The 26,102-nt window shown below is 37.7% G+C and overlaps 1 protein-coding gene across 1 annotated transcript in view; it reads left to right on the forward strand.

Annotated features, from left to right (window-relative positions):
* ZFYVE26 (zinc finger FYVE-type containing 26) overlaps positions 1–26,102 on the forward strand; it is a 48,819-nt gene that overhangs the window by 15,905 nt on the left and 6,812 nt on the right. Inside the window, exons 14-34 of the mRNA XM_070937885.1 lie at positions 529–727; positions 2,161–2,424; positions 2,555–2,665; positions 3,714–3,878; positions 4,192–4,419; positions 5,349–5,454; positions 8,052–8,788; positions 9,822–10,018; positions 13,077–13,181; positions 13,810–13,932; positions 14,804–14,980; positions 15,098–15,344; positions 16,367–16,465; positions 17,625–17,782; positions 17,990–18,159; positions 19,446–19,474; positions 20,260–20,396; positions 20,909–21,129; positions 21,826–21,973; positions 23,141–23,350; positions 24,412–24,630. Coding sequence (XP_070793986.1) covers positions 529–727; positions 2,161–2,424; positions 2,555–2,665; positions 3,714–3,878; positions 4,192–4,419; positions 5,349–5,454; positions 8,052–8,788; positions 9,822–10,018; positions 13,077–13,181; positions 13,810–13,932; positions 14,804–14,980; positions 15,098–15,344; positions 16,367–16,465; positions 17,625–17,782; positions 17,990–18,159; positions 19,446–19,474; positions 20,260–20,396; positions 20,909–21,129; positions 21,826–21,973; positions 23,141–23,350; positions 24,412–24,630 — 4,050 coding nt within the window. The remainder of the gene's footprint in view (positions 1–528; positions 728–2,160; positions 2,425–2,554; positions 2,666–3,713; positions 3,879–4,191; positions 4,420–5,348; positions 5,455–8,051; positions 8,789–9,821; positions 10,019–13,076; positions 13,182–13,809; positions 13,933–14,803; positions 14,981–15,097; positions 15,345–16,366; positions 16,466–17,624; positions 17,783–17,989; positions 18,160–19,445; positions 19,475–20,259; positions 20,397–20,908; positions 21,130–21,825; positions 21,974–23,140; positions 23,351–24,411; positions 24,631–26,102) is intronic.

Genomic DNA, 26,102 nt, shown 5'->3' on the forward strand with positions numbered 1-26,102 from the left:
AATATCTCTATTAATTTCTACTCTCTCCACAGAACCTTTAGAAATTAATATCCCATTATTCTGATCTACTCCTTGTGTATTATGTACTCCAAGCAATCTGTGGAAGTTTGTACTGTTTTCACCCTGCTAATTGAGAAAACTGAGATGTATTTTTGTCAGTGTGTGTATTCGATGGCAGAAGAGGAACATTTCAAAACCTATTAGCATTGTTTCTTCTGAGAAAATAGTAGAGATCTGTCCATTCAGCTAGGCAATAATTTCTTGAAGTTTTAAAAATGTTTTTTTTAATGTTATAATAAAATTAAAGGCAATTGGGGAAGATTGAATTACCCAGCAGATTTTTTTTTATAAATTATAAATATTATCTGTGCCTTATAAAATTTCTTTGACTATATCCTTCCAGAGAAATTATTAGAAAGATTTATCGGAATAAAGTTGAGCTTATTATTTTTTTTTCTGTCAAAAATTAAATATGTTTTAAAATCTTACTTAACAAGCATACGTTGCCTCTTAACTCTGTAATATCAGGTTGCTATTATGTTTGATTTGGAAACGTCTGCTTCCTATGGTGAACTAATTTTCCTGGAGCGTTACCAAGAAGTGATTGGGGAGCTAGCAAAAGTAGAACACAAGATCGAACATCAGTCATCGGAGGGATCTGGAAACCTAAAACAGACTGGCAGTGGCCGTTCAACCCTACAGGCTATTGGAAATGCAGCAGCTGCTGGTAAAATTTGGTTACTCGTTTTAACAAATCAGGCCCTGGGAAATGAGGCTTTGCATACATATGTATAGTACATATGTAACTTCAACAGAATTAAATTTCAGTTTGCTATATATTATTTTTGAGAGGGAAGGATAAAGTTAGATAGCTAGTGGGCTGTATGTTGCCTAATGACACAGAAGTTGCACAGATAAATTGTTTTTTATTTTATTTTTATTTTATTTTGAATTTGTATACCGCCCTTCTCCCTGAGGACTCAGGGCGGTGAACAGCCAAGTAAAAACATCAAGTACAAAATAAAAAAAAATCTCTCTCCCTGCAATTGATTATGAAAGACGTATTTGGGATATTGTGAGTATTGTGGTAAAAAAGAGTTTTACTTCTCTATACAGTGATATTGCGATACTCATCGTTAATTGGTTCCGGGCGGCGTGATGAGTATCAAAAATGATGAGTACCAAACACAATTTTCCCATAAGAAATAATGTAGTAAGTCACATGGCGGCCGACACCTACAACTTCTAGCTTGTGCATTGAGTACCAAACAAACGATTAGTACCAGGACAAAATTTTCACAACAAAATGAGTTGCATACCAAATTTGATGAGTTTCAAATAGTTGAGTGCTAAGGTACCACTGTATGTTAGGAGCTATTAGTTCAAGCATGTTTCCTCTATCATTGGTGTCTATTCTTCATTTTTCCCTCCACTCACCTTCTGTGTGCATATATTGTATATATGCATACAAAGAATAGTAATAGTAATAGACAAACCAAAGCAAAACAAAGCTCTGGACTGAATTCTGATTGTTGCTATTGGAATTTCCTGTTTTTTATCCCCTATCCACACCTGCCATAAGATCAAAGGAATTCCTAAATCAATTTGAAATGGGAGAAGTAGCAATAGCACTAGCAATAGCACTTATACTGCTATTACAGCCCTCTGTAAGTGGTTTACAGAGTCAGCATATTGCCCCCAACAATCTGGGTCCTCATTTTACCAACCTCGGAAGGATGGAAGTCTGAGTCAACCTTGAGCCTGGTGAGATTCGATCTGCCAAACTGCTGGCAGCCAGTGATCAGCAGAAGTAGCCTGCAGTACTGTACTCTTAACCACTGCGCCACCACGGCTCATAGTACAGTAAGGACTTGGAAACTGAAGAAATCCAATGATACTTCCTTATGTATGCAACTTTCTACACGGATAAGATCTTTTTAGGTCCAAGTCCTTACAACTGGCAAGACATATTTCCATCTTGCTAACGGAAACAGTGATTGTGCTCTGCTCAGTTTCAAGGAAAACCACAATAAGCATTAAAAAGTCACACGCTCCTGAAGTTAGGCAAAGTGGAAGGAAAACGAAGGTTTCAGAACTGAAAACCTGTAATAAGTTAAGTCCCAAATCCTTTAATGCAACTTTCATTTTTGCTTTCCCAAGGGATGGTGTTTTACTCCATTTCGGATGTTACGGATAAGCTTCTTGCCCCTTCAGAAAGCCTTGAACCCGTGCTCCAAGAGAACTTCTGGACTAGCAGCATCCAACTGGAATGTACTGACCCTTTGAATAATGTTCTGGAAGAGCTTTGTCCCTCTGCTATGGCCATATTCGATTTGGCAACTACTCAGTGTAATTTGTGGAAAACCTGCAAGCAGCTCTTAGAAACAGCAGAGAGAAAATTACAGAATAGCCTTGAAATCAAAGGTAAATTTCCCTATTCTGTTTTATATTTTAAAAATTCAAAGAAGTTAAGTAAGGAAAACAATGGCAACGTGTGTATATAAATCTACTAATATATCTTCTTCCTGGGTTGTCATCTTACATCTAATAACAGGCAGAAGACTTGATTCCGTTCACCAGAATCCTGATGGCTTGAGAGGTTTCCCAGCAGTTCTCCAGCAAATAAGTAAAATTATCAACATACCACAAGGACAGCCCAAATCAGGTAGTTTTTTTGCTTTGTGTCATTACTTCATTCATACATACACTATTCTTCATTCTTACAATTGTGTTCTGGCACCACTTCCTAAGGTGGCTCATTGGGGCCACTTTAAGAGCTGTGGTGGCGCAGTGGTTAGAATGCAGTACTACTTCTGCTGACTGCCTGCAATTTGGCAGTTCGAATCTCACCAGGCTCAAGGTTGACTCAGCCTTCCATCCTTCCGAGATGGGTAAAATGAGGACACAGATTGTTGTAAACTGCTTAGGGAGGGCTGTAAAGCACTGTGAAGCAGAATATAAGTCTTAAGTGCTATTGCTATTTAAGTGGCCATCTTTTTATGAATCAAGATTTTTTTCTTTTGCTTCCTGTTTTTCATTGCTATTCCTGAGGATCTGTTTTTATTGTATTCATTGCGTAATTACTTTGAATTTAGTTTCATTTCATTTAATCTCTTCCTTCCGGTTTTTAACATTTTTACTTTTTAAGGTGTTTTCCTTTTTTATTGTTTTTACAGTATGTAAGATTTGCGTTATTATTGCTAGATAATTTTGAAATGCTAGGAAAAGTAAGATGTAAACACAGGTATCCATATCTAGCCATAGCAATGGAAAAATGATGTGTTCTATAATGTCGCAACACAACCCCTGTCCTTTCACTCCTGTGTTCTGATGCCATATACAAGCAGTTAAATTGTGGAGATTGTGTTGCATTGTTTTTCCTGCTACCCCAAACTCTTGTAAAATTTTGTCTGCCACAAAAAAAAGAAGGCAAACAGAAGATTAAAGGCACTCAGCCAAACTGGTTTTTAGAGTCTTGGTAGAATATAAGTGCATGTATATTAAAATATCCCATTATATATATACTATGTTGCAGATCTCCCATTTTATTAATCAACTACATTTAGGCTTATATTATAGGACAGTTTGAAAAAAATCCATTTCACCCCGTTCATGACATTTAATTTCTTCCATGTGTTTTTGCATATGTGTTTAGTGCTACAAGTGAGACTGAAATATTTATATTAAGGAATTTTCCCATTGTTTCCTAACAGAAATTTCTGATGAGAAAATAAGTTGTCATTTCCACTGCAGCATTGTGGATTTGCTGCAGACCTGTTACCCAGATCTCACTGCGGACTGTATTACTAATCAGCTTGTTTTGTCACAACACTTGGATGAAATCCTGCAAAATCTGGCTCACGTAGACAATTTTTCAGGTACATATGCGGGTGAATTACTTTTTTTTTTTTTTTGCTCATGAATGTTTAACTCTATTATCTCGTATGAAATGTGTTTAGCTTTATGCCTTACCTGCACGATGCTCAAGGCAGCTTCCAAAAACAGATTTGCAGTTAAAATAGGATTTAACATTTCAAACAATTAAATCCTTGAAATATAAAAATATAGATACAATAGCTATTCCTTAATTCTTTCAGTTCAATATTAGTGCAAATGTGGGAGAGTTCTCTCATTGATAGAAAAAGTTGGATTTCTCAGATCTGTAATATCTAATCCTCTTTGTTTTTACAGATTCCAAAGGAAACATGCTTGCTTCTTTGGTAGAACAAGCTTTTCTGAAACCAGCAGCATTAGAGGCACATCCAGTTTGCGGTCAGATCAAACATCTTCTAAAAATCTTGGACCAATACGCTGTGACTATGCCGGAGGGATATGGGCAGACTGCCTATGTACAAACAGTTTTTGATTATATTAACAAGCTGGCTTCCATTATCTTTCGAAGCCTCACACCAGAAATAGGTGAGAGATTGCACCCTATTGAAGCAAGGTATGTAGGTTTAGTTCAAGAGGATCCACTTTTAGTAATGAAAGAAAGCAGATCAAAAAAGAGTGGATAAAAATAGCATATTAATAGGAACTTTAAATGATTGCATTCATTTTTGCCTATATTTGAGTTCACACTGAACTACTTATCGTATTTTTCGGAGTATAAGACGCACCTTTTTCCCCCAAAAAAGAGGGTCAAAATCTTGGTGCGTCTTATATTCCGAATGTAGCCCCACCCAGCCTCTCAACCTGAGGTTTCAGAGGCTAAAAAAACCCCTCCAAACAGAGCTTCAGAAAAAAAGCCTCCAAATAGAGCTTCAAGAAAAAAAGCATCCAAACAGAGCTTCAGAAAAAAAGCCTGTTTGGAGGCTTTTTTTCTGAAGCTTTGTTTCTGAGGCTTTTTTCTGAAGCTTCTTTCAGAGGCTTTTTTTCCCCTGAATCTCTGTATCGGAGGCTTTCAGAGGCAGAAAAAAAAAGCCTCTTAAAGGGAGGTTTCAGAAGCTGAAAAAAAAAAGCAAGGCACAGAGCTCACAATCAACGAACCTGTTGCTAAAATTCACCTCTGGGAACAGCTGATTGGGGGTGTTCCGGGAGGCCGATCCACCCGCCAATCAGCTTTTTTCTTATTTTCCTCCCCAAAAACTAAGGTGCATCTTATACTCCAGTGCATTTTATACTCCAAAAAATATGGTAGATATCTTAAGTATATTTTATTAAGATAGAGGGTAAAATCTATAAACTAATTTGCAGCTGTGTAACAGAAATTGGAATACCGTAAAAAGATCATAACAAACTCTTAGCATTACTGCATGGCAAGAGATGTGGAAGATGGGTTTGGGGACATACAATGAAACAAAGTCCAACCAATATATTATTTTTTTAATAACTGTTTTTGCTTCTAGATCAATCTGCAGAGATCCAAGTTGGAAATCCATTCGTTTTGCTCCAGCAAAGTCCATCTCATTTGCTATCCCAGCTTCTATTTGAGAAACAGATTGCCCCTGACAGGTAAGAGTCTTTCATTTATGTGCTCAGTGGCTGAATGTGCTTCTTTGGAAATATTACAGGTAGTTCTTGTTTAGCAACTGCTTCGGAAAATGACCATTTGCAAATGGCAACAGTAATAAAACCATAATAAATGGTAGTAAAAAAAATCATTTTCCAACCAATATGCACAATTGTGCTCAGATTTGTGCAGCTGATTACAATGTACACTGGAGTGGGATTCATTCTGGCATAGTATGAAAGAACTACTATATATCTGAATGAGACAGCAGCAACTAGCAATCTTTGCAGCATCTCTCTCTCTCTCTCTCTCTCTCCCCCTCCCTCCCTCCCTCCCTCCCTCCCTCTCCCTCTCTCTCTCTCTCTCTCTCTTTTTCTCTTTCAATTTCTCTTTCTCTTACGTGGTTGCTTAGTGATCGTGTTACCAGAATCGATTGCAATTGTTAAACAAGTACAGTATTGTGTTGAATTTAGATCACTAAGCTTTTGTTACAAAAGACTCCACAATCACCTAAATACAACTGCTATTAAATCAGTGTTTCTCAACCTTGGAAGCTTGAAGATGGGTGGACTTCAACTCCCAGAATCCCCCAGCCAGCAGCGCTGGCCGGGGGATTCTGGGAGTTGAAGTCCATCCATCTTCAAGCTACGAAGGTTGAGAAACACTGAATTAAATGTTTTGGCATGCTTTTGTTGTAGTAATAGCAGTGTCAGGTATCTCAGTAGAGTAGTTTATATACGTTGTTTTCCACTGACATAAAGTACAAGTAGTCCTTGACTTACGATCGTTGATTTAACGACCATTCAAAGTTATGACAGTGCCCAAAAAAGTGATTTATGATTGGGCCTTTCACTTACAACCATTACAACAGTCCTGTGGTCACATGATCAGAATTCAGGTGCCTGGCAACTGACTTGTATTTATAACAGTTGCAGCATCCTGTGGTCACATGATCGCCATTTATGATCTTCCCAGGGGGCTTCTGACATGCAAAGGGAATGTAAAAATCTGGATTCACATAATAGCCATGTGATTCATTTAACATATATGGTGATTCACTTAACAACTGTTAAAATGGAAAAAAGTTGTAGAATTGGATGTGACTCAGTTAATGATTGCATTGCTTAGCAACAGACGTTCTGATCCCAATTTGTGGTCATAAATCAAGGATTACTGTAACTTTGTTTTAACTGTTCTAAACATTAATGTGATTTTCCTGCATGGGATCTGAACAAAGTAATTTATACATGTCCTAGTTCAGGGGGTGTCAAACTCATGTCGTCACGGCGGCATCACATGACATATTGAGACTTTTTTTCCCCCTTCGCTAAACCGGGCGTGGGCATGGCCAGCACATGACTCATCTGGCCCATGGGCCGGGAATTTGACAGCCTGTCCTAATATATAATCATCAAATGTAGGATTGAGACTAAAGTCACTATGTTATTTGGAGGTAATGCTAGATGCTGTGATAAAAGATAAAATATTTTTCAAAGTCTATTTTTGTATACTAGGTAAATTGGGGATTATAGCAGAGAATATCAGATGAGCTTCATAATTAATATATGTTATTTATAGCACAAAATCTTCTGAAATAATCTTTGTGACATGGTGAAAACAAGCATAATAAAGAGATGCATCTTTGCATGATCCACTCTCTGATCTGTCAGTCTTCCATATAGAAGTACTTATTAAGATTGGAAGGTGGATCAGTGGCTAGGACGCTGAGCTTGTTGATCGAAAAGGTCAGCAGTTCAGCGGTTTGAATCCCTAGTGCCGCATAACGTGGTGAGCTCCTGTTACTTGTCCCAGCTTCTGCCAACCTAGCAGTTCGAAAGCACGTAAAAAAAATGCAAGTAGAAAAATAGGGACCACCTTTGGTGGGAAGGTAACAGCATTCCATGCGCTTCTGGCATTTAGTCATGCCAGCCATATGACCACGGAGACGTCTTCGGACAGTGCTGGCTCTTTGGCTTTGAAAAGGAGATGAGCACCGCCCCCTAGAGTCGGGAACAACTAGCACATAGGTGCGAGGGGAACCTTTACCTTTATTATTAAGATGGGAAATGTTAAAATCAGGTTATTCCACACACATACTGTGTTCTATAATTTATTGTATTAAACCTAAGGGGGGAAAGATCACAAATAAATAAATCAGCACTGAATCTGTTCTAGGCTCTAGGATTAATTAATTGTGTTTGAAATTTTTCAATATGTAATTTTTTTCCACCTAAAACAAGATGATAAATATGTACATTTTTTTCCTAAATCCACTTGTAACAATTGCGGAGTATGTCTTTAGAGTATGTCTTTAGTGTTGTTGTTTTTTAAAGAAATCCTGTTTCTAAAAGATTGAAGAAATATTTTTTAAAGTAAAATAAAGAAATGTATAACAAAATCCCAAGAGATCCTGGTGTTCCAGTTAAATTATGATTAATCATAGACAGTTCAGCTACCTTTCCCGTGTTTATTCAGTATGTGTTTAGATGCTTAATGGGCATATTTATTTGGAGGTGTTTAATATGCATTTGGTGATGTATACTCATCCATAACCATTTTTCCTTTCCAAATTTATTTTTATATATTCTCAAATCTGCAGGTTGTCTTTGCTGCTAGCTAAAGAAGAACTGAATTTAAATGTGCAGCAAGTGATCATCAACTGTTGCTGTAAGGCATTGCCTCTCTGCACCAACATGCAAAGCAACCAGACTAGATCCCTTTTGACAAACATCAGTAGCCTAGCGCATTTGCATGCATATCATTGTCTGCCAGATATTGAGATTCCAGTGCATAATCCAGCCATGGAGTCTGAGAACGCTTCCAATAATCCCCCCTCTTTGCCTGATCTTAACCAGCATTCGCTCACCGCTTCCACCCTCAGTTTTCTAAAATCTCAGTCAAAACTCATAGCTACCATGGCTTGTCTGACTGCCTTAAAAGTGCAAAAGCCACCCAAGCAGAGTTTATCGTGGATTGAATTCCGAGGGAAAAGGGAAGCGCCCTTGTCTATGGATCAGATTTCCAAAGAATGTGAAATATTGTTAAAGGAGTTTCCCTTCCTAGAAAATTTTCTTCTTACTATGTTTGAGCCTCTAGAGGATCCTCAGGATAAAGGAATCAGTTTGGCTAGCGAGCTTTGTGGACAGTCTCACGTCTCATTGCTTTTCCTGGGATTGCATTCCTCCATGGCTGTTGAAGTGTTAATGGAGACCTTTGAACAAGCTCTCAAGGCAAAGGATTGGCCCAGGGCCCTCAAAATCTTGGATTTCTACAGCCAGGATATGCAAGAGCTAGTCACCGTGCGGGATGCTGTATTGAGTTGTGCCACAGCTGATGGTAAAAATCTTTACTCTTTCTGTAAACAATGGTGTTTTGGATATGAAGCTGCAAATGGGTGATTTAAGCTTCTAGCTTTTGAGGGAAAATGCATTCAGCCATAAAATCTAGCAACAGGCTCATTCTCTATCACAGGGGTCTCCAACCTTGGCAACTTTAAGATTTGTGGACTTCAACTCCCGGAATTCTGGGAGTTAAAGTCCACAAGTCTTAAAGTTGCCAAGGTTGGAGACCCCTGCTCTATCAGATGGTCTGGTTGAGATGAGAGGAGATGATAAAGGAGATATGAAAATATTTAAGTTATGCAGGATCGAATCTGCGTCGGTCACCAGGACGAGAGGTTTTTTCTTCCAAGCTTTCGGATTTGTGTTGGAGTGTGTCTGCTAGAGAGAAGTTCCCTGAGGATGGGCTCCAACACCAGTCCGAAAGCTCAGAAGGCAAAACTTATGATCCTGGTGACTGATCCAGATTGGATCCTGCAACATTATCCTGGGACATGTATAACCGCCTTCATTCCTTCAGTTATTTCTGTTTTATAAAAGAGAGAGGCATACCGCTATTAATGAAGGGGGAAGCTAGAATTGATCATATATTTTGCATTTGGGACCCAGGTGAAATCTCTGGCATTTTCAGGTAGAATTAGGAAAGAAACCTTGAGGAATAGAGATGTTAGTTCCTGCATCCAAAACTAAATAGATGAGCAAGTGGTTTGTGTAAGAAAGTTTTCTATGTTCCTAATCATTGTTATCACTTTCTTAGTACTAGGTTATTCATTACAAGGTTTATTCCTCATAGCTAAAATGCACTGAGTCTGCTTCTCTCTTTGAAAAATGCCTTCTTTTCCTATCCTTCTTCTTCTTATGGTGACGTCACCGGAAGCCAAAGTTTGTACTTTCTCCAGGCGAAAATTGATACTTTAAAACTCTATATGTATTATATTACTCTCTGCAATTCTATCCATATTATTATATTTTTTTCTGTATTTTTTAATAATTTTCAATAAAAAATTAAAAAAAAAATGCCTTCTTTTTAGGTGAGGAAGGATGGCACTACCTGTTTCCAGTGAGAGATGCCATACTTAGGAGCAGATTGGCCCTTCGGTGTCTGGATAGATGGCCTCTGGAGGCTTGTCTGGAAATATTAGCTTATTGTGCCTGTGACCCCGAAATAACTGAAGAACTCAGATTTGATCTGCAGAACAAAATCAAGGAGCTTCAAGTTTATCAAAAGGTATGGAAGCATCACATTTGGTATAGAGTACTTCCCTGAGTTCCTTTGTTTCTTTCTCTTGCCGAATGTGGAAATAACCTTTTTTTGTACATCAAACCACCTTCGTTTTTGGGAAGCATGCCTGAATGCTTCTTCTGTTCTTCATCGTACACTTGTTCCATTTTTGACATGAATGTGGAAAATACTTGAGGCATCTATTTATTTGGTGATTCTGTTTATTGGGTGTAAACCAGTGGTGGGTTTCAAATTTTTTTACTACTGGTTTTGTGGGTGTGTCTTGGTAGGTGTGGCATGTCTTGGTGGATGTGGCAGGGGAAGGATACTGTAAAATCTCCATTCCCACCCCACTCCAGGGGAAGGATACTGCAAAATCCCCATTCCCTCCCCACTCCTGGGGGAAGGATATTGCAGAATCTCCATTCCCACCCCACTCGGGGGCCAGCCAGAGGTGGTATTTTCCTGTTCCCCGAACTATTCAAAATTTCCTCTACCAGTTCTCCAAACTACTTAAAATTTCCGCTACCGGTTCTCAGGAACTGGTCAGAACCTGCTGAAATCCACCTCTGGTGTAAACTATCTAGAGCCTGTGGAGAAGAGGTTGTTCAGTAAATATCTCAAGTAAAATTACCAACAAGCTGAAGATAATTAATAAAATGTTCCTTGATTTCATAAAAAGGACAATGGTTATTGAGCACTTCAGCAGAAAAGAAAAAAAAAGAATATGTATGTTCCAGAGTACATATTCATTAACTAATTTTTATGTAATTAATAAAGAATAGCCAAGCATAAACATACACAGTTCTTCAAGGAAATTCCTTACACCAGTATACTGAATAAACATTGTTATCTTAAGTGAACTGGGTTTGACCAAGGAGAGATTATGGTGGCTGGATCAACTTAGTTGATCCAGTTACTACTACTTTCTGTACAATTTGCTTGCTTCCTATTGAAGGGAAAACATATTAGCCAAGCTCTCTCCACAAGGTCTATGTTGGAATATTTATGCATGGCTGCCTCTTTTCTCTTAAGAGCTCAAAGTGATGTTGTAACACCATAACATGACACCACTAACAGTCTCCTCCAATTTTCCCCACAATAGCAATCCTGTGAGGTTGGCTAGGTTGTGTGAGAGTGACTGACTGGAATAAGTCTGTGATTGGAAGTTATTACTTCAATACTTAAATGTATTATTGGCCAGAATGCCAATTTCTAATGTTGTGTATGTACTGCTCCTAATGCATCCTTCAATAAGTTATTTTCTTGAACACTGAGGTACCCTAAAATGCAATTCCTTTGTTTTCCCATATTAGCTTTAAGGATAGTGGAAATTACTTAGTTATTACTTGATAGAATCACTGGGTTTCTGCAAATAAAAGTGTATATTATGTAGTACAATCCTGGTATTCTATAAATTGATTTTTCTATTGTGAGAGGGTGAGGAGAAAGTATGTGAAAGTTTAAAACAGTTTTCTAAAAAAGATTTATAACCTATTCAGCTAATTTTTTTTTAGCTTGAAAAGTAATATTAAAATTCATATAAGGAGGGGGGGGTTTCAGTGTAGGGGATAGGGGACAGTTCCACTGTTCTCTCTTCATTTTCTTGTCTCCTTTTTTTCTTATAGTGAGCTTTAGTTTATATTCGTAATTATGGATGGAAAATGTAGTAAAGACCAATAGTGCGACTAAAAAAACCCCTAGTAATAACTACCGTATTTCTGCTTACACAAAGTTGCTCACTTCTAATTTAGAATTATCCCTGGAGCAGCTGTTCGACTGACCTCTTGAAAAAAATAAAAATTTGAGCCTAAGTGCCTGTTTGTGGAAAGGCAATAACCACCCACCAAGAAAGATTATGTAGATAAAATGGACAAAAGATACCAGAATTACAGCAATATATACAACTTTATTAAGTAGCAGAAGCAGCATACTCACACAAGGGAACTCTCCTTTGGATTAGCCATGACAGACAGTGGCAAGAGAGGCACTTCATCATAATGTCTGTATCTCTGGGTTCTTTAGCATCTAGGTTAATAGTATTACCGGGAGGGGGGGGCTGCATCTGGAGTGAGAATGAAGTGCCAAGGCAATTGATCATGAGGCTGAAATCTGTGAATTCATATGAGTAACAGCATGTGGGTGGGAATGAGAGGTACTCTCTGTGTTGTGGTCCGCCAGCAGCCTGCGGAGCTGGCAGCAGAGTCGGACAGTGAGGAGGCTGGAGAGGACAATGGGCGAGTCCTGGAGTCTGGAGAAGGCTCGGATGAGGGCTCTACATCGGAGGCAGAGAAAGGGCCATCTAGGAGGTACATGCTGCCTCCGGAGCCTCCAGAGTCGGACCTCAGCGAGGCAGAAGAACAGGGGGAGCCTGTTCCCAGTGCGCCCATGCGCAGAACTGCCAAAAGGCAAGAACAGCTAAAACAAAAGGGACGACTCGGAAGTAGGGCTGAGAGATGATTGGCCCCTCCCATAAGACTTAAAAGAGGAGCAAAGGCACGTGAGCCTTTGCAGGAAGCAACATTTGTTCATTTGGTTCAGCTTAAAGCCTGAAACTCTGTTTGATTCTGGACTCCTGTGGCTTTGCCAATTAGGTCTTTGGCAGCGTGTCAAGAGAGATAAAGGTGGGTGATTCTCCCAAAGGACTTCTCCCGAAGGACTCTTTATATCTAATTGGGACTCTTCTGTGAATGAACAGAATTCACAGCTGTTGCAATAAAAGAGGTTTTTGAGACTACTTGTGTGTTAGTCAGACCTAGGTCAGAACACTCTGTTTCCCAAACTGCATGTGATAAATCTACCGATGGGAAGAGGAAGCTGGTTACCTGATTAGGGAGAGTGAAGGGTTAATTGCATTGAAAGAGTGGAAAGGTTATTTGCTTTGAAAGGAAGAGACCCGAGGCTCCTTATCTCATGAGCCTGACAGCTCTGGAGGTAGCAGTGCTTGGAAGAAGCTGTAAGAAGAGACTAACTTAACTAATAAAGAAATGCAGGTACTGGCCAGCCTTGCAGAATCATTTTTATAACGGTGCCTGTTCAGTTTTGTTTGATTTTATTTTCTCAGATTCTTAGACTACAGGCTGTCCGCATCTGGCATGACTGGCAGGATCTAAAGAGGACGTGCACAGAAGATCCGCAGGCCATTGTAGCAATGGTTTTAGAAGCAAAGGTAGGACATTTGCAGCAGTGTTCCATATTTTTCTCTTTGAGGTTGGTCCCCGTGTATTTTCTGTCCAGGAATAATAATTCCATTTGGTTCAGCATCCTTTCCTTTACTGTGGGCAGCCATTTCTAAAAAGGCAAGAGACAGAGCTTTTTCTTTAATCCATATAAGAATTCTGTAGTAGAAAAGAACTAAGGAAGTAGTTTGGTGTAGTGATTAAATGCATTAAACTAGAAACTGGGAGACCATGAATTCTAGCCCTGCCTTGGGCACAAAGCTATCTGGGTGATTTTAGGCCAGTCATTCTGTTTTAGCCTTGAGAAGAAAATAATGGAAAACCAATTTCAAGAAAACCTGGCAAGGAAACTGCAGGGACTTAACCAAGCAGTTGCCAAGGAGTAGAGAGACTGACCTTTACCATGATTTTTGCTTAACAAGTAGAGAAATAACATCGTTCTATATCCAGTTGGGTTGGTCTGCATGCTGTCTTGGAACAGGAAGTCCCATCAGATACAACTGAAGGGCAGAAGCCTGGGGAAGGCCATCTGTAGTATAAATGAATAGCCTTGCCAAACACTTTTGTTTTTAAACTTTTCAATTTACAGTCTCTAAGTGCTCTTTATTTATATTGCAGGATTATGAACTATGTGAAGAATGGGGCCGCTTATATTCTATCCCAAGGGATCATTTGATCAGCCTTCACCAGGAACACCTCCTTCATTTGTTGGAAATGGGAGATATGGAAAAGGCTCTCCAGGTAACTGGTCTCTCAGGTATTCCAGGATTCTTTCTCTTGTGCCAAAAAGGAACACGTGCTTCTAAGATTGGGTGCTACTTTGTTATTTCTTCAAAGGCCAAAATGTTTGGATATGGAGTAGGATGAAGATGCTGCGGTGCTGCCCTGAGACATTGCGCGATTTGTAAACATTTCATTAGGAAAGCAAAATATTGAGCTAATTTTCAGAGCAATGCATCTCGGAGATAAAAGTTTGTGACAGTGATTATGAACTTGTAGTGCAATAGACAGAGAGAAATGCAAGAGTTTGGGCTATGACATTTCCATATGACACTATGAAATACGCTAGATGACTAGTCACAACAGTTATTGACAATAACTATCCTTAGTTTTAATATGCTTATTTTGGCACGTGTCCTTAGAAAGAATTGTGGTCTCAGTTAAATAATAATAGATGCAGATATATTTTAGTCCATGACCTGTGTGTATGTACGTGCGTGTACATGCATGTGTGTATGTGTACATGTGTGTGTGTGTGTGTGTGTGAGAGAGAGAGAGAGAGAGAGAGTGAGTGTCAATTTTGCTAGACTTCCTTTGTATATACATTGTTATTTTACAAAGAAGCTATTTGAATGTGTATTAAGTATTTTGAGTTTGCAGCATAACTTAACAGAATATGTATTTAGGAAGGTGAAAGAATTTGCTTCAAGTAGTTCTGACATGGTGGAGGAAACTGATTAAAGCAGAAATTATTGTCTAAACTATAAGACTTTGAAAAGCGTTTGCCTTAGAAAGGGAGAAGGTAGATCTGCCTAGGCAGCACAATATATTGTGTTGATATGATCCATTAAAATCTATATAAAGTGTATACGTATGTAAAATTTTTTTGCAGCTCTTGCAAAGGATAGATGATCCAGACATTCAGTTTGTCATAAGTGAACGGTGTCTTGATAGATATCCTAGTTTAGCAGCTTCTCATTTCCTTGCGGATTATCTCACAACATACTTCAACCAGCACCTGACAGTTATGCGCCAGAATGAAATTCAAGCTCTTTACGTGGGATCCAAGGTAAGTAGCAGAGACGATTTCAAGAACTGGCTGCAAGACTGTTGTTTTCTACTCTTGAGTTGCAAGTTCTTTTCTCGGTAGGTCAAGATACTGTATTCCTTTCTCTCCTTTTTCAAGGTACTGCTGACTCTTCCAGAGCCTTCTCGATCTAACTATTCCCACCTCTCCTGCAAGCCGCTGCTCATGCTGGAACAGTTATTGATGAACATGAAAGTGGATTGGGCAGCTGTGGCTGTGCAGATGTTGCACCAGCTCTTGGTTGGTCAGAAGATAGGCTTTAGCACAGGAGACATTGATACATTGCTCTCTAACTATGCTGGGAAAGCTCTTGACTTTCCATTTTCTCTAAGAGAGAAGAGATCAGGTGACTATGTTTTGAAAATCTCCCATTGGTGATGGTGAAAAACCAAGTTTTTTATGGCTCCACCAAAAAACCACAGACAGCTTTTCAGTCTATCATAAAATATTTTCCGAACTGTTAATGTATATAGAGGATAAACAGAGAGTACCACATTTGTGTTTCTCCCATACTCATGGTTCATTTTTTCTATGTTTCCTGTTTCATTAGTATTGCTGTTTTCTGCTTTGTATTGCAGAAAGTTAAATGAGTCAGACTTTTTTCTTCACTTAGATTCGGGAGGGCCTTTTTTAATCCGAAAGATAAAAATCCTCAAAATGTGACTAGTGTGGGAAAACAATTGGTCTACGAGCTCCTTAACTGTCATAGTTTAGAGCCACTTTACTCAATCTTAAAACCTTGCAGAATTGTATGGGCTTCATTGCAACAGTAATTGAGTAGCACATGAATTATGGGAGTTGGAAAACTGAGAAAGTTGTAATAGGTGCTGGGACCTGATATGGAAACTAATACTTTTTCTATCTCATGTTCTTTGAAAAGCTAACTTTATTACAACAGAAGTCACTGTTGCTACTGCTTCTTATATAGCAAAGCCTGCATTTATAAAATAAAAGAAGTAAGTTAAAACTAAAGAATGTTTAGGAAATACAATACATAAAAAGTACATACAAATCCCTAATATCAATCTTTCGGTTGCTACTTGGAGACAGATCTGAACCATAGATTTGATGAATTGTGTGTGTGTGTGTATCTGTGTAGCATATGTATATATGTGTACATGTATGTGTATAGTTATATATTTATTTTCTTTTGAGAGCAGGCATCAGAATTTCATTTTTTAATGTGTGCCAATGTGTTCACAGAAAAAAGTGACAATAAAAGTTATTGATCTACGATCTGTACAAAATCTTTTGTCATTTCTGTCCCATGAGCTTTTGAACAAGTTTGAACAATTGTTTTTTGACTCAGTTTATCTAATCTTTACAGATAAATATAAATTGCTCAGTTTCATTTTCTTTTTGTCTTAGATTCTCTGATTCTGATTCAAGAGAGTTTGTGTCCCGGATCTGAATCTGACACCTTATCTAAGTCAGAGTCAACAGAGCATTTTCCTGCTAGTTCTCCTGGTGAGAGAAAGATTTAACACCCAAACTCTTTTCTTTCTCTTTTCTTTTTCTAATTGCTTTTATGACTCTGGAGGAAAAAATATAGCAATTTATACAAAATGGTGCTGCTATCACAAGGCCTTAAGGACCTGGCTGTTCTCTCAGGCCTTGGGTTAAGGTATTTGGAGCCACTTGATGGATATGTTTGTATTTGTTTTCGATGTTGGTTGAGTTCACTAGCTTGTTTTCTATTCTCTGTATTTTATTGCATGGTTATTTTAGCTTTCTATGTTGTGATCCCCCCAGAATTGATCCGGAGTCAGCCAGTATTTAAATTCAATAAAGCAGCAGCAATATAATAATTAAAAAAACTGTTAATGTTATTTCTTATCAATTTTCCTGTGAAGGATTTTGTGGCGTCCATCTGGGGATAGAAGTGGTGATGTTCAGTTTTTAGGCAATTGTTCAGTTTTGCTATTCAAATGGCAACAAGTCCATTTTCTTTTCATGAGGTAATCTAAGTAGCTTGTAACTCATGTGGAATAATTTTTAACTCTCTGTAACTTTCTTAATTTCCCATGCAGTAAATAACAAATATAGCTGCACTTAAAGGTATTTGTTTTTCTGTACTTTTCATCTAAATTCATAAAAATTCCCCAAGTATCAGTTGGGTTGTTTCCAAGCAAAAACCTTGATGACAAATTAATATTGCAGTTTCCCATGTTTTGCTGAAGACAAAAAGAAACATTTTCCAATATGGCAGGTTGAGTTTTCTGTGCATATGTGAACATATATTTTCTTTTCTTACAAACTAGATGAATCAAAGCAAATTGCCCCTTAATGTCAAACTCTCCAAAAAGGAATGTTTAGGGAGGAAAAAATAGTTTGCTTCTATTCTCATTCTTCCTGTGATATTTAGACATTCTTGATTTGGATGAAAACCTACTCTTCCGTTCAAATAAATGTGAATGCTATGCTGATGGAGCATATATTCGTATATATTGTCTGCAAGACAATTTTCTATAACAGAAGAGCTGAACCTCTTTCTGTTGGTAATGGGAGACAGATTTTTTAAAGATGATGTCTTCTGCAATAGAACATCCAGTGCATTATCTGGTCTTTATGATAGCAGCAATTCAATTGTTCATTGGCTTTGGTTTGCCTCTTCTGTATCTTTTAGATACAACCCATGCTTCCAATCCAAGAGAGAAAAGCCTCCAACAAGCTCCCTCTGCTCAGGACTTTGTGCCACCAGAGAAGCCCCCACCCAAACAGCAGTGGATTCCAGATGACACAGAAGTCACATGCATGGTTTGCAAAACAGAACGCTTTACAATGGTAATTGAATTCCAGAACTGGGCCTGATTGTATAACAAAAGCTCTTGGATGAGTATTTATCTAATGTTTTTGGAGAACTTTATTTAGCACTTTTCAGTCAAATTGGTCACTGCTTACAAAAGATCCCAAGATTAGATTTCATGTGTGGATTAAGCAGTAACTGCAGGAATGCCGTTGCTCATTCAAATGTCTTCTCTTATGTCTCAGTTTAATAGAAGGCATCACTGCAGACGTTGTGGGCGGCTGGTTTGCAGATCCTGTTCTACCAAGAACATGGTTGTGGAAGCTTGTAAGGAAAACCCCGCTCGTGTGTGTGATCAGTGCTACAGTTATTTCAACAAGGAATATGCAACAACTACATTCCATGACTCAGAAATGTGTGTAAAGATTTTTTTCACAACTTTCTGTTCTTTGAAATAATAGTTCTCAGTGTGAGGACCGGTTTTATTGCAGATTCCATAGTCCCTGATGACTATAGTAACAAGGGATTTTGCAGACTTTAGTTTATAAGGCACCAGGTTTGGGGGAGGGGGAAACTGTATTAGATGTATATATTATTGTTGTCTATAAAAATTAGCTTCCTTTGTTAGATTTTTAATGGCTACATTTTTTGCAGGAAATGCACATTTTTCCTTTTTTTTGGGGGGGGGGGTTGGTTTGGTTTGCGAATGTTGGTTTTGATAGTTCATGAATAAAATAGTTCATTGTTTAAGAGCTTAGCAAAGAAGAATGTACATGTTAGAGGCTGAATAAATATTATAAATATAATAAATAAGACAATGCTGAAAATATTATAATAGTAGTATTCTCCCCCTCCTATGTAAAATAACAACACCAGTGGAAGTACATATCTGCCCTGAAACATCTTTACAGTCATTCTTCAGCTTAAAGCAAACTGAATTATAGTATGAAATTAATTAGTTGATTACTAGGAATAAATGTGCAGATATTTCCCCTTCTACTTAAGAAGAAATTATTAGTAGAACAATGTAAACAATTAAAAGAGGTACATATATTTGGTTTCTCTAGTGCAGGGGTGGGCAAATGTGGCTCTTTTACAACCTGTGGACTTCAACTCCCAGAATTCCTGAGCCAGCTTGGCTGTCTCAGGAATTCTGGGAGTTGAAGTCCACAGGTTGTAAAAGAACCACATTTGCCCACCCCTGCTCTAGTGCATCGGTCCCCAACCTTGGTGGACCAATGGGAGTGGAAGATGGTTCCATGTGAGTGACAGGTGCGTGCACAAGCGCCCGCAACTCCATTTGCGCAAGTGGAGCTTCACAAAATGGAAGCTCCAAATGTGCATAAATGTAGTTTTGCATGGTAAGTACACATGCATGCTCTCCCACCACTTCCGTAGCCCAGTTCTGAACAGACCATGGCTCGGTAATGGGCCAGGGTCCAGAGGTTGGGGACCCCTGCTCTAGTGGTTCTGCATACAGCTAGAGGATAATCTTCATGCTATGATGCTTTCAGGAGAGCTTCTGTGTTCATGGGCTTTATGTAATCTTCATTGCCAGGACTTTTCTTTAGTGAAGGAACCAGTTTGTAAGAAAAAACATGTGGTTTAATTTCATTAGCTACTGACTGCAGTATTCAAATTTTATAAATTTTTCAAACTTATTAGAATTGATGTGAAGCATATTTCTTTTCTTTTTAATAGTTCCAATGAAGAGGATCAGAATCAAGAAGGTGAGAACATGTAATAGGCCATGTTCATAATTCTACATCTCTCTCTGGTACTTGCCTATACGTAACAAAAAAAAAAAGATGCAAGAAAAACCTTGTTGCATCTTAACAAGCAATCAACAACTCAATTATAGTAAAATTGTAAACCTTCTGTCTTTATTGCTACAGGGCTAAAAAAATGGATGAAAATATTAATTAAACTAGCCTCCTAAAAATATTTCAAGTTCAGAAAGCAGAGCCATGATTCTTTACATTTGGTTAAAATTCCCTTAGTCTAAAAATACTTTTTATAAAGAGACCACTAACCAAATAAATGCTATAATTTTGCAAAAGGTTCAAGGCTGCCAGAAACAAAACAGCGCAATAAAATATCATCAGAATAAACTCAAGAAAAATAGCAGTGGATAGCATTTTTGTTACTAATCAGTGAAGTCAGGAATGAAGTAAAAAAAAAAAACTGCTAGGAATTTAGCCATCGTGATGTCCCTCTTAGTGTTTTATTCCTGGACTAACATGAGAAACACAATGCTTATGTCAAAGTCAGATTGTTTTAAAGGCAGAGTATGTAGGGTGATTGGGGGAGTTTTTGGAAATATGCAATAAGAAAAAAATGCCCATTGCAATGGGTGAAAAAATATAAAAGTTTAATGTTTAAGGAAAGAAAGACCGTATGCCTAGTTACTTTGCTATCAAGGTGTATTCTTCGCCCAGATCGCTGAGCGATTTGTGGAATGTGGTTTCTTAACCTGAGCTCATCTTAAAGTGTGTTTTTTTGTTGTTGCTCATAGCAGTTGTATCTTCTGATAATGAATGCTCAGATTACTCTGCAGTGGTACAAATACCAAAACCAGCAGAATTTGAATGGCAGCTTTCTTTGGTGGAAGAAGACAATAAAATGGTGCGCAGTGAATTCTTTTATGAACAGGTAAGTAAGTTCTCCTAAATTGTCTTCCCTGTAGTTTCTTAGGACAGGCCGAAAAGACCAAGGGACATTACTGAGATTTTAGAAAATTATGAAACTGTAACTTTCAAGGAGTGGACAATGGATTTGCCAGATCTCTAGATTATTTGCACTGCAAAATAGTTGGATATTGTTGATTATTGGTTTGTTATGTTTTAATTTTTATAAACTGTCTTAAGGTCCCTCTGAACTGAAGTGAGAGTAAAATGGATGGATGCATGGATGGATGGATGGATGGATGGATGGATGGATGGATGGATGGATGGATGATAGACAAAGAGACCATATCTCTGAAACCTGAGTGGAGAATCATTACTTCCTTGCCTTTTAAAATAGAGAATATTCTGTAACTGTGCTTTATCTCATGACTTGTTCCACCTAACCTATATGGAGCTCTTTTAGCCTCATCCACCAGCAGAGACAGTCACACTTTCATTCTTTTTTTTTCTTTATTTCTTTCCCTTTCTAATATTCAGGCTCCTAGTGCATCCTTGTGTATTGCCATCTTCAAACTACATTCTGATAGCATTGCCTGTGGTCAGCAGTTGATAGACTATTGCTGCAAATTGTCTCGAAACCTGGCAAACCCCGAAGTGGATGCTGGTCTCCTCATAGACATAATGAAGCAATTGCTTTTCAGTGCCAAAATGATGTTTGTAAAAGCTGGGAGGAGCCAGGAGTTAGCTCTTTGTGACAGGTAAGATGTCTGTAGGCCTCCTGAAAAACCTTTCCATTGTAATGATTTGTTTCTAATTAATCTTCTTGTAAATTTTTGCAAGATAAATTACAAGCAGGCTCACAAATAATGCCCTTGTATGTTTTATGCTGTTTATTATATTTCAGGGGTTATGTGCAGAGTTTATCACTTACATACTTTAAAAATGTCCAAATCTGCCTTGCCACATGACAGAATATATTTATGCAAACTTTTGAACAGAGAAGGAAACAATACACTGATTTGCTCACTGTCAGCCAATTTAGTTGCTATTAACTATCACGGGCTTTTGATTTTAGCACATATTTATGTTGAACAGATACAGAGCTGAACCATCTTTGCAGCTAGTAAAATGGACCCTGTTATATTTAATCTTAAGAAGAAATTTAATGCCTCAAGAAATCTTAATGCCTTATTAGCAATATGAAAGAAAATGTTGCAGCTGGGGTTTCTTCTCACAAGAATAAAATCAAGACATGAGGCCCTAATTGTGTGCTATTCTGTGAGCTGTTTTCAGGAGACAGCCTGAAAAGAAAAAAAAGTAGTATGATCCCTTGCCTCCTCTGAGTTGCAAGTTTCCTCTTGAAATTAAAATACAATTGAAGCTTTCAAGAACCAAACTGAGTAAAATGAATCAAATGCAAATCAATTTGTTTCGCTTTTTTCTTCCCACATCAGTTACCTCAGCAAGGTGGATGTGTTGAATATTTTAGTAGCTGCTGCTTATCGTCATGTTCCATCTCTGGATCAGATATTAGAGCCTGCGGCAGTTAGTAGGCTAAGAAATCAACTTTTGCAAGCGGAATACTATCAACTGTCCGTAGAGGTAACACTATAGGAATGATGTAATTGTGAAGTATAGCCTGTGGCTTCCTTAACACACTTCTATCTTTAGTGGGAAGGCATCTCTATGGAAAAGAATTTTATCTTCATTCTCTTTCCTATCAAGGATTTTGAGTTAAGTTTTCAACCTTGGAAATCTTTTTTGGTTTTGATTCTAGATTAAGAAAAACTAATTATTACTACAAATTAATCAAATATAATTAACTGGTCAAATATTATTTTGAATGGTTGGATCTGTAAGTTCTTTAAGACATTTACTGTCCCATTATAAAATGTAAAATGTACTAGATACCACTTTTGCTGCTAAGAGTGAACTATATATATTAAACTATAAATTATCCGATACCCCCTCAATATTTGAAAAGGCTACCTAAGATTGAATTTCTGATACCATGCTATTCCTATTTAGTTATAATTTATTAATCAGCTTCCTTTATAATTATTTATACTTAGTTAATTGAGTAGCTGAAAACTTTGCCATCCTAGTAGTAGTTAACTTTTTAAACTAGCCTTTCCCAATCTGGTGTCCTTTTAATTCTGACCAAAGAAAGCTATGCAATGATTTCCACTATTAGATGTAGATAATCATGATTAATTGTATTTCTTACTCTACTAGTGGGTCATCTAATTTGTATTTTCTTTACTAATTATCAGAAATATTTGGAGCTTGTTGCAGAATCCTCTCTTACCTCTACCTTAACATGCTAAAAGTTGAATTTGGGATTTTACTGTGTCCTCAGCCTCTAAACCACAGTTTTTTCCTCTATAAACTGTGACTTACCTCTAATGCTATTTAAAAAGTTACTCATTTTTTTTTTTGAAGTATTGGAAAAGATATTCTGCCATCTGAGTTTCAGTAAAACAAATGCTTCTTTGATAAGAAGAAAATCTTACATTCTGAACACAAATTCTCAGTGTGATTTTCTTCTTTTTAGAGAAAAGTGTATATTTCTAACCTTTATTAGGCAAACAGTATCTCTAATGATGGTTAGTAGGCTTTTGTTCTATCCATAGTGGTATAAACCTCTGATACATATGGAGAGTACTTATAAAATGCTGTTTCTGTTGTCTTGGTTTATATTTTTAAAATAACTTAAAACGATGATTTTTTTAAAAAAAACTTAATTCTTTGTGGTAACCTGATTTTTAGGTTTCTACCAAGACTGGTCTGGACCCCGGTGGAGCATGGCATGCATGGGGCATGGCTTGCCTTAAAGCTGGAAACCTGACTGCTGCCAGAGAGAAGTTCAGTCGATGCTTAAAATCACCTCTTGACTTGAATCAGCTCAGTGTGGGTTCCCGTCTGGTCCAGGAAGTCGTTCAGTATCTAGAAACCACAGTGAAACCCATTCTTTCAGTGGTAAGGCTATACTCTTGCTGAAGGGTTAGGGGCAGCATTGAATAACCTAGTCTTCATTGGGTTGTTAGGATAAAAGGCAAGACAATAATTCTGTGTTTGTGTGTGTTTTTATGAACTATTTCATTTCACTTCATTTTCATTTCATTTATTGGATTTATATACCGCCCTACTCCCGAAGGACTCAGGGCGGTGAACAGCCACAGAATAAAACACATGAATATAAAATTTAAAAAAAAAAACAGAATAAAACCGAATTAAACAATTTGGCCGAGACAAATTTAAAACACCCAATAATTTTAAAAACAAATTAAAATTTACATTTTAAAGGGGAAAGATTTAGGCCAGGCCGGCTTGATGGAATAAAAAAGTCTTGAGAGCGCGACGGAAGGTGCGCAGATCCGGGATCCTCCGTATCTTCGGGGGGAGCTCATTCCAGATAGTAGGTGCCCCCACAGAGAAGGCTCTCCCCCTGGGGCCCGCCAGTCGACATTGTTTGGCCGATGGCACCCGGAGGAGCCCGTCTCTATGAGAGCATACCGGCCGGTGGGAGGCTATTGGTGGTAGCAGGCGGTCCCGTAAATAACCAGGTCCTAAGCCATGGAGCGCTCTAAAGATTTGAAGAAAGTTGTGATAAAAAAATGATCACAATTTGAAGAAAGTTGTGATAAAAAAATTAATAAATTGTTTTGGGATGTTTGTTTAGTATAGCAGATTGATCAGTTGTTAATTGCAGTAAAAATGTGTACTTAAATATAAAAAACAAGATATGGTTCATTACTAAAACCTGCCATTTTGTCAAAATATGACAGATTTCCTACCTAAGAGAAGAGTAACTAGAAATTTCCCATTCAGGAAGATTTGAGAAGGAGGAAATTACTTCCTCCCCTTTTGTCCTCATAAAGTTTCTGCTCTGCTTCACAAACAGTTTCAGATTTCCATTTTTTTTAAATAGCAGTTGTGGGGTACTTGGCTCATTTCCACAAGGAGAAAAATGTTTTTGAGTGTTTGGTCGATAAACATTCTGAATTCAGCCTGCGACTTCTGATTCTCTCCCTTAATAGCAGGATGATGACTATTTTGCCACTCTGAAAGAACTGGAAGCAACACTGAGGACACGAAGCCTGACACTAGAGATGACACCAGAGGGGAAGATGCAGCACAACAGCTATTATCAAGAATGCCTTTTCTATTTACACAATTATGGCACCAATCTAGCAATCATTAGTTTTTATATGAGGCATGACTGTATGCGGGAAGCTCTGCTGCATTTGTTAAATAAGGTGAGACGGTATTATACTGGAATCTGATTAAGGACTTAGAAAATAAAATCCATGCCTGTAAGTTGACCAAAACATGTTGCATAACTTCATGTATTCTGTTGGTTATAAAATTGTTTTTGTTAACCCTTGCAATTTTTCTTGGAGAATAGTCCATGGGAATGGGAGAGAGGACGGCAAGTCCATCAACTGTTTGTTCGTTCATTTATTCATTTATTGAACTTAATCAAATTACCTCTTGAAAATTTCAATTACAGTTATCATTAAACAATTAAAGTATCCCCTGTTAAAACACCAACCTAAATGACAAGAAAACTGAAAATAAATAAAAATAACAAAAAATGTGCATTTTAATCAAACTTTTGTTTGACCGAATCTTCATTGGTATAAAGGTGTTCTTTGGATGATGCCACTTTTCCTTGAACCAAAACCTGGGTGTTTAGATATAATTCAGGTATCATGCACACATATAAATTTAAACTCTTGGATGATCTCTAAAAAGCTTGTCTGAATGAGTATTTTGAATTAAGAAATTACATGGTAGGAGCTGTCCTTTCCCTTAGTGCTGATTTTATTACGTGTTGTTATTTCTCTAATCCAGCTGTTAAAGTGTGTTGGAGAATAAAATAAATACTATTAGAAGGATGAAACTAGTTGATTTAGTTTGTTGATGTTGAATCTTCTGGCAATCTTCTTCCCCAATGAGATACCTGTTTTTATGGCATCCTCAAGGCTTAGGCAAAAGAAGCTAAAGCCTTCTTCAGGTGCACAATGAGATGACATTTGAATGCAGTTTAGGCAGATTCCTCACTAAGTCACCAAACTATAAGCAGGAGGAGTTGCAACTTGGAAGAATTAGACTTGCAAGTACACGTACGCAAACTCGATACAGTAGTTTTAGCTTTCCTGTGGTTCCTATTAATTGATTGATTGGTCTAGTCTATCTAAAAAAACTGACAATAAAATGTAGTTACCAATATACCATTATACTAGCAAGTGGTGGGAGGCAATTCTTCCACAAGTATCTTAGTCGTTGTTGGAAACCTTCAAACATAGAACATAGAGAACCTTGTTTGTTATTTTGTTGTCATTATCTAGGAATAAACCCTGCAATTTACTTTCTACCTTAGAGAGAACCCATCACTTCATAAAAATATCTCTCCGTCTAAAGGGTGGCTGAGGCTATAAGCAGTAACAAAAGAAATAGTGCTCGGAGACAAATCACCTGAGAAGTTCATTTCTCACAGTTAGAACTGCAGATTCTTCAGAAACTCTTCAGAGAGTATCACGAGAATGTTCCATTTAGCTTGCCTGTCTTAGGCTTCCCTTGCCTGATGCTTGGCAGATATCCTGAGATTACACTTACTAATTGGTTGTTTAGAATCCAAGGTTCCGTTGAATTGGGAATGTTTCAACAGTGGCTGTGCTCACTTTCACATAAAAAAACATTTTGATAGTGAGAAAAATAGAGTTCT

This window comes from Pituophis catenifer, unplaced genomic scaffold, assembly GCF_029215685.1.
Source record: "Pituophis catenifer annectens isolate HBS135680 unplaced genomic scaffold, rPitCat1.0.hap2 SCAF_1, whole genome shotgun sequence".
Classification (NCBI taxonomy): domain Eukaryota; kingdom Metazoa; phylum Chordata; class Lepidosauria; order Squamata; family Colubridae; genus Pituophis; species Pituophis catenifer.